The sequence below is a fragment of the Agrilus planipennis genome, unplaced genomic scaffold (assembly GCF_000699045.2).
Source record: "Agrilus planipennis isolate EAB-ADULT unplaced genomic scaffold, Apla_2.0 scaffold118, whole genome shotgun sequence".
NCBI lineage: Eukaryota > Metazoa > Arthropoda > Insecta > Coleoptera > Buprestidae > Agrilus > Agrilus planipennis.
Genome location: NW_020438955.1, coordinates 183,292 through 202,905, shown reverse-complemented (window position 1 = coordinate 202,905; position 19,614 = coordinate 183,292). Strand labels below are relative to the sequence as shown.

The 19,614-nt window shown below is 35.7% G+C and overlaps 3 protein-coding genes across 3 annotated transcripts; 1 reads left to right on the top strand and 2 right to left on the bottom strand.

The window, feature by feature from the left end:
- Window positions 1-1,510: 1,510 nt before the first annotated feature.
- Window positions 1,511-4,482, bottom strand: LOC108738923 (protein cereblon). Its single transcript, XM_025974964.1, has 9 exons — window positions 4,211-4,482; window positions 4,063-4,124; window positions 3,809-4,005; window positions 3,464-3,754; window positions 3,252-3,358; window positions 3,044-3,183; window positions 2,741-2,843; window positions 2,097-2,187; window positions 1,511-1,849 (listed from the first exon to the last, which is right to left on the bottom strand). Exons 1-9 carry the CDS (start codon window positions 4,350-4,352, stop codon window positions 1,699-1,701), a joined length of 1,284 nt encoding a protein of 427 aa, XP_025830749.1. The 5' UTR covers window positions 4,353-4,482; the 3' UTR covers window positions 1,511-1,698.
- Window positions 4,483-4,770: 288 nt separating this feature from the next.
- Window positions 4,771-9,112, top strand: LOC108738940 (integrator complex subunit 2). The gene is made up of 9 exons (XM_018472563.1): window positions 4,771-5,555; window positions 5,610-5,874; window positions 5,941-6,150; window positions 6,210-6,369; window positions 6,556-7,779; window positions 7,880-8,077; window positions 8,182-8,349; window positions 8,490-8,703; window positions 8,782-9,112. The coding sequence occupies exons 1-9, from the start codon at window positions 4,877-4,879 to the stop codon at window positions 9,063-9,065; spliced, it is 3,402 nt and encodes a 1,133-aa protein (XP_018328065.1). The 5' UTR covers window positions 4,771-4,876; the 3' UTR covers window positions 9,066-9,112.
- A 2,678-nt stretch (window positions 9,113-11,790) lies between these two features.
- LOC108738919 (protein suppressor of sable) lies at window positions 11,791-19,611 on the bottom strand (the record flags this gene model as incomplete). Its single annotated transcript, XM_018472535.1, has 11 exons — window positions 19,065-19,611; window positions 16,611-17,152; window positions 16,322-16,479; window positions 15,803-16,264; window positions 15,185-15,386; window positions 14,616-14,852; window positions 14,240-14,414; window positions 13,855-14,175; window positions 13,401-13,733; window positions 12,862-13,334; window positions 11,791-12,800 (listed from the first exon to the last, which is right to left on the bottom strand). Coding segments are annotated over exons 1-11 (3,939 nt in total), but the record flags the coding sequence as incomplete, so codon positions are not given.
- Window positions 19,612-19,614: the final 3 nt, after the last annotated feature.

Sequence of the window (19,614 nt, the reverse complement as noted above, 5' to 3'; positions counted from 1 at the left end):
CGCCATCTACTGAGCTATACTGAAAACTTGCCGCAGTGGTCAATTATAGGTACAGGATTTCTACTTGCAACAAGCAATCACAAATTTAATAAATAAGTAGATAATTTTAGAGTAAAATTAAAACAGTAACTATTTATAATTTCCACATTTGCTACTACACAGTATAACTTCTCATTCAAGAGTTTCAATAACAACATGAAACAATATATAACGTGAAACAAACAAGGTACTATGTCGCCATCTATTTGGCAAAAGTAGTATTCGTAATGTTTAGCAAAATATACATGCGAAAGAAAACTACGTGAAAGTCCAAGATTTCTACTTGGATCTATCACAAGTTTAATACGTAGGTAGATAACTTTAAGAAAAATTAAACCTGTAACTATTTATAATTTCCTTTAACATTTTATTGCCTTGACCACCAGATGGTTTCTTCAGGAATTATAAGTTTCAAAGCAAGAAACAAAACGTTTCAATTATTTTACATTAAAAATGTTTCTAGTAAAGTATGGATCACGATTTCAAATCTCATCGTTTATGATCAGAGATATATATACACTATATTTTTAAATTATCGCTGTTTCATATCAAAATTAACAGATACGCTTACCAAGGTCCATTTCAGAAAAATGGTTTTCTAACGGTACCACTTCTCAGTCCTTGGTTGCAAAATAACCAATCCATTATCCCCCTCTCCCTGAAGAACGTTTTCACTCTACTCTTCATCATACAAATTGTTTTTTCCTTATTAATTGACCATTAGAACCTGACCGTTTTTATTATGTCCTTTTTCTAAACTAAACTTTCACTTATTCAAGTTCGAAAACGTTTGCGGCTGATACAGTGCCACTCTATTATCCTAATCAATTCCAGTATTGCCATCAATTAGTCACATTTTGCTAATCAGTAATCACCATATATTTATTTAGTCTTGTTAAAAGTCACACTAAAACCACATGCATTGCTGCAAATTTCATCCGTAACCCTGGACAAGGGGCCCTAACAAGGTGCTATCAGCCGGAGCCAACTGACCCATGGTTTTTTAACGAGGTGTTACTCCTCGATCCCTCCTCCTTCCTTGTCCCTTGCACTACAAGGCCCCCGGCTTGGGACGGGCATGGCGGAGTTAAATAATATTATTCAACAACAACAAAAACCATTAATTATTTTAATTAATCATGGGAGGTCCGTTTTTCTTGTCTAGTTTACTTTTAATTTTACAACCTACCATACAAAACTTCACATCACTATTATACACGTCTGATAAAGATATCAAACTGTTGGTGGGATAAAACACTTTCATATAATCATAAATATTTATTTTTTATTAAAAACACTAGATACAATTAATAAACAACAGAAAAATTGAATCATATGATCTGCAATGTATAATAAGAAACAATTGAAACAACCCAAATTAATTCATTTGTTATTTATAAAAAAAAATCATTGTCTTTCATCATTTAACATCAGTGTGTTTATATAAAAGGAGGATGTTCGTTCTTTTTTTTTTGTTTAAATGTAGGTATAAGCCTTACTGAGCTGCTACTACATTACAAACTTCTACACAAAATTGCCTTTTTATAGAAATTATTTGGCTGGTTGATCTTATATTTTTAGCATCCATTTTTGTTTTGTTGGTATAAGTAGAAATTTACACAAATAGGTAGGTACCGAGATTGAAGCTGAGAACGAGATCTATTCACTAGACTCCTCATTTGCTACAATTTGAATGTCGAAACCACTTCGAGCAAGACCATAGAAAAAAGGGGGCTGAAGTAGTTTTGAGGTAAACATCCACCCCAAATGGACTTGACATAACTTACATTGCATAATTGTCCATGTATAGCTAGATAATAAATGCCATCATCAAATAAAACATATTGTTTATACACACCCCCACATAAATGTTTTTTCATAATTTTTGGATAATTATATTTAGATCAAAAACTTAACTTTAGAATTTTGTCAGTTAAATTTTATAAAATACATTACTAGTAACTTTCGTTTGATATGAAATTCGTTACCAGAATGGAACTGCACTGCAGTGAAACATCCTGGACTTATTTAATTTAGCGCATAAGCAAAACACTCACCCCGGAAACCAGCTGAACTCTTTCGAAGGTTGCCCCACCAACGTGAAGTTTTTCGCTTTAGAAACTGTCACCGTTTCGTATACGTAGCCACCTGAAGTACATAATAAACGAATTATACAAAAAAAGCATTCCAAATATTATATATAAAAGAAATTATGAGTGCTGTCAGCACAGGGGGTAAAGTAGTATTACGTAAATGAAAGTTAGTATCGGAAATTTCTTATGCTGAAGTGTACGATGTGTTGCATAACTATTTACAAAAAAATCCTTTAAATTTAATTTTTCAAACAATTTTTAACACAAATAAGTGATTAAAAAAATCGTTCACAAAAGTGAATGTCGACCACTCAAAGCAATGGTGCAAACAGTTTCGAGCTCATAGGGAGGAAGAACTTGTATACCTAATATTATATTAATTCACTTTAATTCTGCCTACAAAAGAGTTATCACCCTGTATATATTTCTGTTACTACATATCCCTACATTTTGCCATTTCGAATTTTCTTTTTTTAATATTTTTTATTTAGAAAGAATAATGTTTTTACTTTATTTTATTAATGCAAATTACTCTATACAATTTATCGTTTTCACTACGTTAATCGAAATTCATTTATTTAATAATTATATTGCATGCACTACATTACCTGGATTGCAGTAATTACTCTGCACACCATCTTTGGACATTGCAAATACATCACTTTGTTTAGCTATATCCACTTTACACGTCGCGCAGCAGATTATCCTTTGCTTCGAAAAAGAAAAAAAGAAAGTATTAATGTTTTTCATTGCTTACTCAATAACAAAATTTAAAATTATGAATTTACTACGTTGGGTATAACATCACACAAACAAAATAAAAAAAGAAGTCTCAATTGTTTCCACAGCATACTTAATTAAAAATTAGCAAGTATGACTAGGTTGATTGATATATATTGTAAATATCTTACCATTTTTAAATATTTAAACTCAAGCCGTAATCGTTCCAAGGAGGTATTCAAACGCATTAATTTCAGTCTCTCTTCATGGGTCAATTCAAAATTTTGTATAAACCAGTATGACAAAGACACTGGTTCGGAAGGTATATTATCTATATTTTGAAGTTATTTAAAATAATAATTTAACATGTATTTAATCATTATAACGGTATATGCCTACCCTTTAAATAAAAAGTTGACAGTCCATCTAATATTAATTTGACGTAATAGAAAAGTTCATTGTGATCATAAACCCACGCAGGATGGGCAAATTGAGCTAAATGATACCTAGAAAGCATACAATTAATTTAATATGAAGACAGTTTACTTTATTCTATTAATTCCTGTACTATGTGCATTTTTTTGTGCTTAGAGCAGTGTACACATACATACCTCCTATACTTATAATACTTTAGGAAGTCTTCGTAATTATCCACAACGCATTTTCGTCTTTTTCTTAAAACTAACAACTGTGTATCATTGATAGGAGAAATTATGGCTGGTTCAGCCAAAATCTTGACAGTTAATTGCTGAAGACGCCCTGTAAGAGGTCTCACCTCTCTTTCTGATAAAATCTTACATCTTTGCCTGCCTTTAGCTTTCAAATACAAGGTCTCTCTTTTTACAAAGGACTCAAATACTTCCATTGTAACCCCATACTTATAAATTCTTGAGCCTTCCTCACTGAAATTATACTCACTTTAAAATAATGGGTATTTGTTAATTGCTACCACTTACTCTGCACAGACTAACGCAAATACATGGGACTGAGCCAAATAAGTTTGCATTACATTTTTTTCCATATCGCTGCTCATTACCAAAGGCAATGTAAAGCCAGGTAAGACCAATGTACTTGTATGTATTGCCAACATGGTTTTGACTTCACCATCGTCATAAAGTGTATAGCCACTAACATTATTTAACTTCCCTAAATACTTAGAAAAAATATTACACCATACACAACTGTTACAAATTATGTAAGCCTGTCTTACCTTGTGTGTTGTTGGTAGATTTGTATCAAACTGAACTTCGCTTCCAGTGTTGGTAATGTCTTCTATAAAAAAATATATAACTTTTTAATTGTATGTCGGCGTGACACAATACCATCAAACTTTACAAAGGGAAATTACAGAAACATACCCGTTTCTGATTCGCTTAAAAAATCTGTGTCGTCTCCCCCAAATGGAACTGTATCGTCTCCCTCAAATTGAAGTTCCACATTACCTTCAATGTCATGTTCATTATTCTGCTGAAAATTATCGTCACCACTATCGTTCGACATTTTGCACTATTAAAATTATCATCAATTAAAAATTACATAAATTTTTAACACTTTTACTCCAACAATACTGCACTAAATTTGACATTTGAAGATTAGAGTCATATTAGACTGAAGGATAACAAACAACAATAAACATAAACAATGTTTTGACCAACCATCAAAACCAAAATTTTAGATTCATTCATCTAAAATGATCCAATAAATTAAAAATTAACTGTCATTCTCAATATACTTTTAGCATTAATTCTCGAATCTTAATTTTAAATAAAATCAAGCACATCTCAATAAGAATGGTGCATTTTCAAAATAACACCCCTATTTTCTAGAAATGGTGAAAAATGTAACGATTTCTAAAATCAATAAGAGATGCTCATTTGAACACACCTTTCAACTGACTAAATAAGTTAAGTACTCAACTAAAGAAGTTAAGAAAAAGAAAACATAACATAACCTTAAATATAGCCGATAACCTCAAACAAGAAAAATCCTTTTTATTTGCATATTATGTATTAATCTTTGTTGAAATGAATGCGGAAACTGTATATAATATTTCCTTTAAGAAACCAGTGTCACCAAAAGTATTTCGCGCAATACAAAACGTTGACATAGATGAACTTTCAAAATGCACAGAGCAAGAAATTCGTCCCATACTACCCTGTTTAGTACGAATGAGTCTTATTGCCCCTTTAGACACTTCAAAAAAGTGCTCCAAGCAAAAAATAGACATTTTAACTATAATTTCAGGCATAGAGCTTGTTAATTCTATCGTAGCACTTTTGTCCATCGACTTCCATGCACTTGAGTCTGATGTTAAGAAAGAACAACAACTAAGACAGAAATGTGGAACTTCTCTGAACGAATCGGTGCTTATAAGCGGTCTTCCTAACGGCTTGGCGTTGGAATATGAAAGATCAGATATGACAAGAAGACTCCGACTGGTTTTAAGTGAATTGTTATTTATTCAATCCCAAATTCAGGAGTCACTTGAAAATACCTCAGAACACGAATTTTACATGAAGCAGTCTGAATTGTTTGACAACGATATTTATATAGAAGAAATATCGGACGTTATTTGCATAGCTTTAGCTGAACTGCCAACGCTACTAAACGTTCAAAATATTATTGAGACACTTCTTCATGTTCATAATGGACCCGCAATCATTTGCAGGGTGGTGGCAAATTTCCCAGACTCATTTCGTGAAGGTAAGTTACTTTTTGTCAAAAATTTGTAATATTTAAACAAAAGTATATTTTAAGTATGCACAAGCCTGATCCAAAAAGGAGAAAAACAAGAAGAAAGTGCCCACAGTGCAATTAGACTGAATGCGATTTCAATGTTGTGTAAAATGAATCCATCTGAGGCACTTTCTGTAAGAAGTAAATGCGTCGAATTGTGTCGCATGCCTGCATTAGCTATCTGTCTGAGTTTAGACCATGCAAGCCGGTGTTCTTCTTCCCAACCTGAGGGTGACATGGTAGCATTTGTTTCTGGGTTGCTATTGGGTAATGACCAAACCGTAAGGTATAGATATCACTCTTTTTATTGCATTAATTGAAATAAATTAATTGTCTTTCTATCTCCCGTTAGAAGTTGGTTTGCTCTGTTTGTAAGAACTGGACAGAAACGAAAAGGCGAAGTCTCGAGTAATATTTTACAACAACTTCGGGACGATTTGCTCCGTCGTTTACAAACCATAATCCAAGCGTCCCTTGAAGGACAATTGCCGGACAGTTACGTTGTTCAAGCATCAGCCCTTTTGCGATTATATTGTGCTTTGAGGGGGATTGCGGGAATAAAGTAAACATTTTTTTTATTTCTTTCCGATTTAATGTAAAAATTACCCAATTTTGATTTAGATTTCAAGATGAAGAGGTAAATCAAATCGTTCAACTTTTAACTTCTCATCCAAACCCCACACCTGCTGGGGTCCGTTTCGTATCTCTTGGCCTTTGCATGCTGATAGCGTGTCCCTCACTCGCATCTCAGACTGAACACGAACGTAGAAGTATAGAATGGGTAAGAGTGTTTACTTTTCTAACTTCCCCTACAATTTATCTTGGTTTATATAGTCTCCTCCCACATCTTACTTAATCTAATCCTCCTTCGTCAACCTTCCTTTTCTGTCGATTTGAATTAATTTACCAACATCAGCTTATCCCCTTGTAATTTTCATTATTTTTTTTTTTTTCGTTTCTCCTTTAGGTTCAGTGGTTAGTACGTGAGGAGGCATATTTCGAATCTGCTAGCGGTGTTTCAGCTTCATTCGGTGAGATGCTTCTCCTTATGGCGATCCATTTCCACAGCAATCAGTTAAGCGCGATCTGCGACCTGGTCTGTGCCACTTTGGGCATGAAAATCCCTATCCGTCACAACAATATGACTCGTATGAAGCAGGTCTTCACTCAAGAAATCTTTACCGAACAGGTGGTGACCGCACATGCTGTTAAGGTGCCTGTTACCAACAATCTAAACGCCACAATGACAGGTTTCCTCCCTATACATTGTATACACCAGCTCTTAAAGTCCAGGGCCTTTGCCAAGCACAATGTCAATATCAAAAATTGGATTTATAAGCAAATATGCGCCAGCACAAGTCCCTTACACCCCGTACTGCCTATGCTCGTCGACGTATATGTTAACAGCATCGTCTTACCAAGTCTTAAGAACGCAGAGCACACTAACAAACCGTTGAGTGAAAACGAAATAAGAAGAGTGTTCAAAAGTTCCATTTTTGGACAATATTTCAACCAGAAGACATCCAGTTTCAGTTTGGACTTTGATGTAACATCATCAGACTACCAAGACATACCTGTCAATGAAAGCAGTTTAACCCCTCAACTCCTCCTCCTCTACTATCTCCTTTTGTATGAAGATTGCAGATTAACAAACGCTCAACAACTCACAGCTTCGGGTAGAAAAATTAAACGTTACAGTGCCGAATTTCTGTCTGAACTGCCCATCAAATACCTCTTGTACCACGCCCAGAAAGACCAGACCTCGTATTCCACCCTTTTCGGCCCTTTGTTGAAACTCTTGGCTACGCACTTTCCTCATCTAACTCTCGTGGACGACTGGTTGGACGATATGTCTTTCAAAGTAGATGAAAAGAGTCCACATATAAGCGAATTAAGTTTAGTAGAGGCGTTCGAAGAGGTCAAAAGCAATCCCTCAGGCCTTGCAAAAGTTTTACAGTCTTTGCTCAAAAAGGAGGCCATCGATATATGGCCGTTTGCAGAAGTTTTCACGCATTATGTGAAAGAACTACTAGACGAAAATGTGCCCAGACATTTGCAGGACCTTTACAAGGACGTGTGGCTAAGACTGAACACTGTGTTGCCCAGAAGATTATGGGTATTAACAGTGAAGAGTTTGGTAGGTGATTTGACGGGATTAGTTCGAGTTGATGTAGCTGAGGATCCGTTACAGGTAAGGTACGCAATGTACTACAGTTAATACTAGAAGCATTAAAGTTTGAAACTAACAATTTGGAAAGTGTAGGGCAAAGGTCTTAAAAACTGGTTTCTAGATTATGAGATGTGATGAAAGGGTGTTTCGGTGTGCCCCAATTTACGCCATAATATTGAGAGTGTTAAGGGCGAGTCTGGCGTCTTCAAGAAGTCAACTGTTCCAACATTTACAGACGAATCCAAAACTGGACCATATGGGGCAATTATTAAACGACAGTGAAAGAGAAGAAATGTGTAGGGCCTTAGTGGCAGCACAAGTAAATAATCGTAAACATTTCCTTAATAAGTTTGTTAGTTGTTGTATAAATGTTTAGGATAGTGATATGCGTTGCAAATAAATTGTTTACCTTTGTACTTTAAGGATAGTGCAGCTGTTCAGGTACTACTGGAAACATGCCTTGAAAGTGAACAAGACAGACTGGTCCCAGGAAGATTGTTGGCCTTACAAGAAGTACGATCTCTGGTTTGTTCGTATTTACATCAGTTGTTTATTGCTGACACCACTCTGGCTAAATTGGTACATTTTCAGGTAGGAGTACTCGATGCTGTAATTTAAAATATTCTTAACACTTTTCTATCTAAAACTGTATAGGTTTCAATTATCTGATATTATTTTTAGTATTAAGTACATTATGGTTCAGATTATTCAAACTATAATTTAAATTTAAGGGCTATCCCAGTGAATTAATTGAAGTAACCGTAAGGGGAGTGCCTTCTATGCATATCTGCCTAGACTTTTTGTTGGAGTTGATGCAGCAGCCCAGTATTAATAAACAGATTTTTGCCATACAGCTTTTGTCACATTTATCTGTTCAATATGCACTACCCAAGAGTCTTAATCTGTGCGTTACAGCTTTAAATCTGTTGTATGCCCTACTAGGAGGTCAGTAAATCTACATATTAGATTTTATTTTGAACTTTTCTTAGCCAAGAATATACGTATATTTCAAATTTTTAATAGGTCTTTCAAGTCCTCAAAGAATGAAATTATTCAAACCGATTTTGCCAGCCCTTGTTCGAATAAGTAAGGCGTTTCCCCCTTTAGTAGACGACATTACTCAACTTTTATTACAATTGGCGAAAGTTTGTCAGTCTCAGGCCTCTTTGACGTCCCATTTTAGCGTACACATGAACTGGGACGATGAACTCATAACCGAAGAAAGCAAAAGTTTGTGCGAGCTCGCACAAGAAACATTCAGTGAAATAGTAAGTCAGGCTGTGTTAAAAACTGACATTTATAATTAATTGATAGGTATATAATTTTAATTGTCTAAGAAAATAAATTTCTTTTTTATAAATTTTTGTTTTATTGTAAAGAAATAGTGGAACTGATTTTTAAATAATTTGGAACTGTTTATTTAAAAAATAATTTTGCTTTTCCGTTTAGTTCATATTATTAATAACAAAAAAAATAATAATAAATTGAACAAGATTAATTCTTACCCTACAAAATAATTTCCAAACTTGATTAGATATCAGGAACGTAAGTAAAGTTTCCTTTTGCTAAAATAATTTTCCTCTTTCTAAAGTCGTAACAAATTTGTGTCGTATCTTCGGCAAGGACTTCAACTGAAAATTAATCTCAAGTATTTACCATAATCAAATATAAAAAAGGTGAAGTAGAAAAAATCAACAGAAAACTTCCAATATTTCTTTTATGAAATGAGGATATTTCTGAGACTGTACAATCAAGTCCTTAATAATTAAAAAAATAACATCTTCAAAAACAAAAAAAAAATACTATTCGCAGGATATCAATTATATAAAAACTAGCTTACTAGCGACATGAATAAATAATAGAAAGATGAAGAAATGTACGCTTGTTCATCCAACATTTAAAGATACTATTTATGTTAATGTACAATCAATAATAAATTATTTATTCTAACAAACACCTAAAACAATACCATTAATTAAATAATATTTACAAATGGAAGATTGGAGTATTATTGCAGCATAACTTTGTAATTTAGTAATATGTACATGTACATCTCATCATTATTTCCTTTTTAATGACGTTGTCAGTCTTAGCGCAATTACAAAATTAGAAACCTTACAAACTGTATTATACACTAACTATGAAGACATTAAATTTTAATTAAAACATTTGTATGCTAAAGCTACACTATGCAATAATGTCAAAAATTAAATTTTAAATTAAAAAAAATTGCCATCGTCAAGTCACGAAAGTTCAACTCACTATGAAATTAAAAAAAATTAAATGCAAAATAACAAAATGTACAACTGGAATTTAAAGTATGTTTTAAGTCTGCAATAACGTCACACGTGTGCATAATAATCGACAGTAAAATTAAGAAATTCTGTAATTGAGATCACATATACACAGCGAAAAAATAAAGTATTTTGAACTGATTTTCTAAAAATTTGGCATATTTTAATTAAATAAAAAAGCACACAAATTTAGCGGGAAACTAACAAGACACCCTAAAAAACTAACAAGTATCAAGAATTTGGTGAATTATAATAAAATATGTTAATTTACTTTCCGAATTGAAGAGGCACTCAGGCATTAATTTTTATTTACGATTACTTTAGAGGTATTCGAAAATTTCCTAGAAAACTTAAAACTTTAATGAAACTCAATATACACTGCAATTCTTTTTCACTGGCGATTATCTTGACACACTCTGTACATTTACAGAAAAAGCGTTTCAAAACGGGTTCACTATGTAAACAAATAAATTTTTTAAAAGCAATAGAATAGTTGAACCAACGCGTCTCCAAATAAAAAATTAAACAAATAAGCAAAAACCAATTAACTTTATAATAAATAATGTTGATCCATGCACCAATATCCTGTTTAAATTATAAATATATGTGTGTTAATATACAAAATCATGATGGACATAACTATAAGTAATTGAATAATGTTGAATCAATCGGATCAGTCAATCAAATCGAATTAAACCAAATAAAATTAAAAAAATCATAATAATTAATTAATGTATGTATCAAAACGACAATGTTCAAAAAATAAACGTTTCATAATTGTAATCGATTACGATCACCACTTGTATCACTTACATTTCTATGACACAATTGTCCCAAACGTAGAAAAAAATACCAAAGATACAACCTCAACAAAACGTTCCGGACCGCGCTGTAGTTAACATTTTATAAGATGATTGGCAAAATAGTAATTTCCTGACACAAATGACATAGTAACATAGTACGAAGATAAAAGAACATCAATTTTTTCTTCTTTCTAGTCTTGTTTTCTTTGAAATTGATTCGTTTCACATGCGTAGTCTTTAAAGTTTCAATATTTATTTAATTACCTATCCCACTTTATTTTTTCGTTCTCATCATAACCGTGTAAAATTCCTTACAAACGTTCTTAACATTTAGAACTTCCATTATGCTCTTTGGGACAGATGGGTCTAGCTTTTAAAGATCTCATTGTCAAATATTTCGTCCCATATGGGCAATTACCCTGCAGTCTTTTAGATTATTCAATATAAATTCCCTCTGTCCCATAATGATTAATAAATAATCTACATTCTAATTTTTTTTCATTTCCCTATTATCATCCTTACATGAGTTTGTTTTATTATCCAATTACCTGTCTCATGTCATCTATTAATCTTCGTAACCGCCTTAAATCCTTTGACAAGTTTACCCAATTAAAGTCTTTGTGCCCTACTCATTTTTGACATCCTTTCAACGTTTCCAATTTAATCCCAAAAAATCCCAAATAAAATCACAATCATCATTCGGTCCCAACCCGATACCAACACCCAAATATATCACATCACATAAAATCTTTCTACTTCTACTACGGCGGTGTCCGACTTCTATTATTATTGTTCGACCGGTTATGGTTCCGATTATTTCTGAAGTTCCTATTTCCGTTTCGATTGTTAAAGTTCCGCCCCCGTCGCGACCTGTTATCACGTCCATATCCCCTCCCATCGTTTCTATTTCCACCTCCCCTAAATCCGCCTCCGTTGCCACCGCCACCACCTCCCCCGCCACCTCCTCCTCCTCCGCCTACACCTCCTCCACCTGTTCCTCCTGCTGGACCGACATCTCCATCGGGATAATAATCTTCTACCCCTCCAGGACCATAATTGGGACCTTGATGAGGCGGTGGGAAGTCTAAGGGTGCGTTACCCAAAAGTCCTCCCTGACGTGGATCAAAATTGAGCTGAAAATCGTTGGGGGGAGGGACGGGACCGAGTAATCCTCCATGAGGTCCCATCGCGGTCGGATTTTGCGACATCATATTGGGACCTACGTGCGTAAAATTCGTATTCTGTCCCATCAAACCGGGAGGCGGGACATTGGTTCCCATTATCGCCTGGTTAGGGTTTTGTCCCATCAGGAGAGGGTTGGGACCGAGCATTGCAGCAGGATTTGGGCCCATCGGAATGTTGTTTATGTTGGCAAGTATATTCAGTGCGCTACTGTTAGGGATGGATGCTAAGCTCGTGGGGACTGATACGTTAGGTAATAAACCCAAATTGGACAACAATCCTGTCAGTACTGGATCGCAACTACCACTTCCATCAGTCTTTGCAGCTAATTCCTGATTCAAAAGCAGCTTCTGGTTGCTCGTGAGGCTCTGGTAAAACGCGGAACTCTGCAGGACGTTCAACTGTTGCGAGTATGTCATCTGGGGAGTTATTGTATCCGTTTTGTTTTCTTCCATTTTTCGCCGACGAGGATCGACTCTAAGCTGCGTCACCTTAGGACTCTCCTTGGGACTAGCGGGACTCTCTTTCTCGTCAACGCTCAATCTGAATATCTTACGCAGGCGCGGATCTCCAGTAGTATGGGCGTCTTGCACCGTCAATTTTAATCCAGTGTAGTCAGGTTGTGGAATATCGACTACCATCACTTTCCATTGTATGGGAGGGTGAGAATTGATACTGGCATCGACTTCAGTTGCTGGGGTGTAGTTCTGAATGGCTTTAAATGGCAAGTTCAAGTTGCGGAGATCAATATCTGGTCGCATACCTTTCACAAAAATATTAATTGTAATTTATTAGTTATATTAAATAATACCAACCGAACTTACCACTTCTCAAGTCCAAATCGCCCAAGGGAGTTCTTAAGTCCGTGTCCTTACCAACGTTTCTCAAGTCCACGTCCTTTTTCGCGTTCTCAATTGACAAACTGCCCTGCTCGTATACACTGAGTTTGGTCTCTTTCAGCTTGCTTTCGGTCGATGGAACCCTGGAACGTCTCGGGTCTGCGGGTGATACCTTGGGTGGTTCCGTAGTATTAGACGAGTAGGAAGCCAATCTAGGGTCTTTAGCAGGTCCAGACACTTTTGCTACGGTCTCCTTAGGACTCATGGCGCCTTGACTGATAGAACTTAAAAGCTTGGTCACTTCTGCAGATATATCTATTTTCGAGAGATCGCCCAACTTCTCCATTACCTCATTTGGTTTAATTTGAGGAATTAGAGAAGTAGTCGGTGATGGAGACCTTTCTTGTTTTTCCTCCACTTTGGACTTGGTCTCTTCGATGTCATCTTTTATCGTTAACCTGTAGATAATAATAGAAGGTCATATTAAGTCCATTGTTAGCTTTATAAATTTTTCAAAAACTGACCTGCAATCGTCATCGTCATCTGAATACCAGTCCACGTTAGCGTCATCGTTGTCGTCATGTTCAAGACCCTGGACGTTGGGTACTGCATCCTTTTGTTGCGCCTGGATCCGTAAGAACAGCTCCATTTGCTTCTTGGGGAGATTGGGAGGTAAAGTTCCACCGAAACCGATTCGAGTGTCGATATCTTGGCTCGTAACACTTCCGTCACTATTTAACGTCCGACTATCGACATCTCCCTTAGTCATATGTTGTCCACCTCGATGATCTTCGTCGGTGACTATTTCGAGGTTGGATTCTTCACCTAGATCGCGATCGTCTCTGTCGCCGCCACTCCTTCCACACCAAAACGACATTTTTATTAAACAATAAAAATAGAATAATCATGCGGATTTTTTCAGAAGTATTAACCTCCCACCACCTCTACAATTCTACTCCTTGTCAGAACTTGTCTTACCTTTCGACCGGCATGCTGTTAAAATGCCTGATGTCAATATCCTTTGCAAAATCGATCTGTCTCGTATCTACGTCTAAAGGGGTATAGTTGGGGGGTGGTCTACGGATATCCACATCCTTGGTATCGAAGAAACTTGTCGCGTTCCTAATGTCCACGTCCACCGTGTTCCTGATGTCGACGTCCTGACTAAACATCATTGAAGTGTCTCCCACCTTAGGGAAGGTAGTTGTAACGATAGGCGGCGGTGCAGTCAAGGGAGGAATGGAAAGAGGCATCGCCGCCAAATGGGGAGGCATTGTGCGCATATCTACGTCTCCATTACTAATAATAACAAATTAATAATTTAAATAAAAACACTTGCAATCAGCCAAAAACAAGAACTAGCCTGGTAACTCTCATGTCCTGATCTCGTTCTGCATAGAAACCTTTTATCCTCAGGGCCATCTGAATCTGCTGTTCCTGTAAAGCTGCGGCAGTTTCGGCAGGATCGGCGTCTTGCCATCTCGATTTTCTCTCTCTATTTCCCGATTTTTCAGTCTTCTCTTTTTTCTCTTTAGGTTCTGGATCGGCAAAGAGAAAATACAAAATCTTTTACAATATTACAAAATTTATTCTAACCCAAAACTACCACCAACAGTACTAAACCATTATTCAGTAATAACTAAAAATTAAGTCCCTTTAAAATATTTTTTTCTTATGAGAAAAATTGTTTATTGGTTAGACTCCTAGTTGGTTTTTATATTTTTGTTTTTTTGACTTACCTCCGTCGTTTTGCATATCGCCAGGCATCGCAACGCTGATATCGAAAAGGGACGGTATAGTGTCTTTGTCATCATCACCTCCGGATCCTCCGCCCCCTTCGCAACCATACGTCGATTCCAATGTTTTTTGCGTCTGATTGATCATGTTAATAGCGCCATCTCTTGTTAATCTAGGAAAATCGCCCAAAATCTCTTTCGGGGCAGTCTCTATATGTTTGAACAAAATTTGCTTTAGACCTGATAGACAAAAACAGAAATTGCTCTCCTTAGAATATTGTATTTTGTCCACGTGTCACTAGACACAGAATGTGTGCATTGATGACCCAACTATTAATTAGCATGAAAATGTGATGGAAGTACGATAAGATGAAAAACAAACATTTTTGTTATTTAACCATTTTTTTTCACTTTCAAAAATTATTTAATATTTCGCAATTATTTTAATTTTTAATATCCACCCCTGTGCATTTGTTAGTAGCAGCCATCAAAGATATGTTATTTTTAAAAAACAGAAAATGTAGAAAAACAACAATCTGAAGTGTATTTTTTTGAACATGAAAAGCACTCACCTCCACTGAGTGGTTTCCCGTGGGAGAATTTACAGTTTTCTTCCGCGAAACACTTGAGGCCCGTGTGATAAAATTTACAGGGGAATTCCGAATGCATATAGAGACATTTGTCCCCTTTGGCACAGCAGTCCATCAAATAAAATTTGCATAGCTCAAGTTTCATTGGAGGCAACGCCTCGTGGGAATAGGTACAGTCGTCACCCTGAAGAAGAAACAACACAAACAGGTTCAAAACGGGGACATATTTACCTGATACGTCAAATAAAAATAATTAAATCCTGATTTTATGAAGGCTGTTTTTCTTTGCGGTCATACTGAATGTCTTTGACAGCTTTATTTTAAATAGTATACCTTCTACTCTCTGGTATTTTTTAATTCTATTTTGAAATCAAATGCCATCTTGTTTTAGGCATTTATTAAAGCCCTTTAATTTTTATAGGTAGCTTAAACATTTTTTAAAGGCCGCTCAAGAATCTTTTAATTGAGGTAATAACTGGAGAATCATTTACTTACTCCAAAATAAACCAATTTTTATACAGAATCGAAAAATAAAATAGGTAGGGTACAATCAAGACGTAAACACTTCTATCTACAGTTTTCTTTTTTATTGAAACTTACCTTGTGACATTTCCCCTGCATATAAAACACGCAAACACTCTGCGCATCTTTCTGTTGTGGTTCGGGCGCAGGCGCCTTTTTATCTTTGTTACGGTCCTGATTGTGTTTCCGGTGTTCGCGTCTATCTCTACTGTTGCGTCCACGCGATTGTGAGTTTTTCCGGTTGTTATTGTACTTCCGATCCCTCTGACGTTGCTGCTGTAGCTTTTCGCTCCCGCCCTTATCGTCATAGATCCGGTTTAGGGAGCCATCCGACTCGGTACCCTCGTCGTTCTCGGATCTAGAAGGTGACCGCGACTCGAACGGTGGCGTTCTGTTGTTAATGCCGATGCCACCACTGCCATCTCGTGGCGAACCGAACAAAGGCTTGTTGTCAACTGCCCTCAAACCCGGAAAGTCTTTGTTGTCGTCTGAGGGGTAACTGCCGTCGCCTTTTGGGGACTCCATGCGACGTTGTTTCGACTGCAGATAAAAGTTTTTTTTTAAGTTGGTATATACCGACAAATGTATTATGTTTACCTTCTTTTTATCTTTGTCTTTCTTTTTTCGTTTTTTTCCCCTTTTTATTTCTTCCTTTTCATCGTCACTTGTCTTGATAATGTTGCCCTCTTTGTCCTTTTGCTCCTTCTTCAGCACGTTGGCAATTGCCTTTTCTATGTTGCTTGCAAAATCGTCGACTAAAAAATTAGCAATAAATTAAATAAAACAGTGAAACACATAAAACGCAACACTCCCCAAAAAATATATACATTTTCCAAAATAAAGGAATTTTTAAACATTTACGCCCTGGACAAGAAAATTTATTTACCTAACACCCCATGTTCCCTTTTGTACTTTTCCCTCTTTTCTCGTTCCATCCTTTCCAGTTTATGCAAATACATGACACTTTTCTCAGCTTCTGTAAGATGTTTTCCGCTCTTGTCATCCCCGCTACTACCTCTCCTCTCCTCTCTTCGTTCGAACCTCCACCTGTCCCTGTATTTCCCATGGAATCGGCTGTTGGGCGATCCGAATTTACTTCCATCCCCAAACTTCCCTTCGCCACCAAACTTACTATGTTCGGAAGAACGATGATCAGTCTCAGAATTACTGTTTCCTTGGGAGTTGTGAGTGGGGGAAGTTTCTGGTAGTTGCTGCTGCTGTTGTTGTTGAGGGTTGTTTTGAGGAGATTGCGAGCGAGCTGCCTCATCTTTGGGTGGAATCTCTTCTTCTTCATCGTCGTCTTCAATCTCCCCATCTTCGAGATCCTCATTAGAAGAAGGCAGGGGTTGAGATTCCGGGGGTTCTTGTGTTTCGTTTTGTTCCTCTGCAAGAGGAGAAGCCTCAGGCTTAGCCTCTTCCGTTTCCATACTGTCGAAAAAGATAGCAAATCAATGAAACCTATCACAAAAATATTACATAATACATAGAAAAAAACCACCCCGTATGTATTAGGCTTTGCTTTTAGTACCACAAGAATATATCACCCTGTATGTATATAGTTTTAGTATTATTTTCTTGGTATACAGGTGTAACTCAAAAAATTTTAATACGACTTAAGTGTGGCTTATTTTTTACGTCTAATGAACAGTTATAGGATTAGCCTACTATGATAAAATATAATTTTGAAACAATCTGTCTCATTATTTTCTCTGAATTGATTCAAATCGTAACAAAGTTTGAACACGTACGTACAAAATCGTGTACCTAAAATGAACAAAGCAGAAAATTTCTTGTCTTGTTATGTGCCTTGCTTTCAATCTAGAAAAATGTTTACATTAAAGAAAATGTATACAAAACGACCCACAAAATGATTCAAAGATTAATAGGTACATTTTATCTAAATCAAAGTAGCTACAGAAAGGGAGGGGGGGTCTACAAAAACTTCTTTTCCATTGACCATTTTCTTCCTCATCCTTCCAAGCTGTTTTTTTTTCTTGCATCTGCTATAAAGATTTAATTTTGGATGAAGCTACCTGATACTATTCCATTTTAAAGTTGAAACATATTTTTAATATTTCTTGACCGCACCTCGTATATAACAGGAGTCAACATTCAAGTAGAATTTAAAATTTTAGTATATTTGTAGCTAGGTCTACAAGAAATGTTTGCTCGATATTTCTTATCGGCCAACCAAAAACCTACTTATTATTAGATAAACCAATAAACCTTACTAGTACTGAATGTCTACGTTTCGTGTCTGCGTTTAAAATAGGCTGATGCACAAAAGTGTAAGAATAAATCTATTAACTAAAAAGATATTTATACCAATTGTTAATAATTTTAAATGTAAGTTCATAAATAATGTACATGTAATCTTTGAACCATTAAAGTATGATCAAATTAAAGTGTGTAAGTAGCGAACAAGATAGGCAACCATACTAGTCACAAAATATGGTCGTAAGATTATCAATATTTACTTCCAGACCTCTACACCTAAAAATAGCTTTGGCAATGTCATGAATGACGTCACAGCAGTGCTCAAAACGCACTTCCACGAGGACAAAAAATTTTATTGATAAAAAATGTTAATTATTATTTATATCTGTCGAAGCACCTCGTTTTTATATAATATTTAATTTGAAAACACGTTTTCTGCGTGCTAAGATAACAAGGAAGAAAAATTTTCGACGTACTTTCGGACGATAAAAAATTTAACGGGAGATCCACACTATTTTACACAACTGAATCTAATGTACCTACATAAATATAAATTATTTATATTTATAAATTATTACGTCGTTTTGGAACGCAGCCATGACTAACAACATGGCGGAGCCAATGTATGAAGCCCTTTCTTGTTACTATTAACAATTAGCAAAAGAATGTTAAGAAATATGCTAACATTATGTTACGACCGTATTTATATGTAATTTTAATTAGTTAATTACCGTAGTACATTAAAAAAATAAGATCGAAGTTACCTTGTAACGACTCGGGTGGGGTTTTCATAAGAAACGTAGTAGCATGCCATGTCAATACGATATTGACAAGCAACATTTTTAGAAAAAAAAATATGTCAAAAGTGGATGCCTTTTTGCATAAAATAATCGATTTCGATTAATTTCATTGCAAACGCATCGATCAGTGGTAAGACAGGGAGGTTTTTCGAAGACCAAAACGTATATCGACCACGCCCTTTTTGAAAAATCCTACCAGCTGTGCTGGAAGACGCGTACACAAAATTTCGCGTTTTTTTTCCATCGATCCTAACATAATTTTAACATATTTCTGGCTTCGAAACGGAGTTTCGTGTAATTTCTGGCGTAAAAATAATGCAAACCTTTTAATATCACATACGAGCGCCATTTTCAAATCTAATTTTAGATCACTAGGCAGGAAAATAGTATTGAAATGGCATAGATTTCACTCATTCACTGTTTAAATCTGTCCTACTATGTACAAGGGACAGAATTCTAATTTTCTTCGCATTTTTCATCTAATAAAACCAGCTACCCGACTGTTCTCTTAAGCGAGGTGATCACAAATGAAATGAACTTTCCCTGGAATTTAGCTATAGAACCGTCGCCCAGAAACAGCGAATCAACAACCAGAGTGCGACAATATGATCCAATGACGTGAGAGAAAGAACGAGACGCAACGATTACGACCTCGATTTAACGGAACTGTACAATGTACTAAGGAATGCCGTTGATTTCAACTTTCCATTCTATCGATTTCGGACAATAATCGCCTTAAAGTACAGCCATATAAGGCTCACATCGACTACTACGACGTTTTCCGATTTATAATTTTGATCGCAATTGTTTCGACATTAAACGAAAAATAAAATAAAAATAAGTACAACAATAGATAATCTCGTTGTGTTTCCT

Bases quoted from the DNA above. Each gene is read 5' to 3' on its own strand.
- LOC108738923 (XM_025974964.1), bottom strand. From the start codon at position 4,352: ATGTCGAACGATAGTGGTGACGATAATTTTCAGCAGAATAATGAACAT. The intron at 3,755-3,808 runs GTAAGTGGTAGC...GTATAATTTCAG, and splicing joins TTTGCGTTAGTCTGTGCAGA to TGAGGAAGGCTCAAGAATTT. The intron at 2,188-2,740 runs GTAATGTAGTGC...TATGTACTTCAG, and splicing joins GAGTAATTACTGCAATCCAG to GTGGCTACGTATACGAAACG.
- LOC108738940 (XM_018472563.1), top strand. From the start codon at position 4,877: ATGAATGCGGAAACTGTATATAATATTTCCTTTAAGAAACCAGTGTCA. The intron at 5,875-5,940 runs GTATAGATATCA...ATCTCCCGTTAG, and splicing joins GGTAATGACCAAACCGTAAG to AAGTTGGTTTGCTCTGTTTG. The intron at 7,780-7,879 runs GTAAGGTACGCA...ACTGGTTTCTAG, and splicing joins TAGCTGAGGATCCGTTACAG to ATTATGAGATGTGATGAAAG.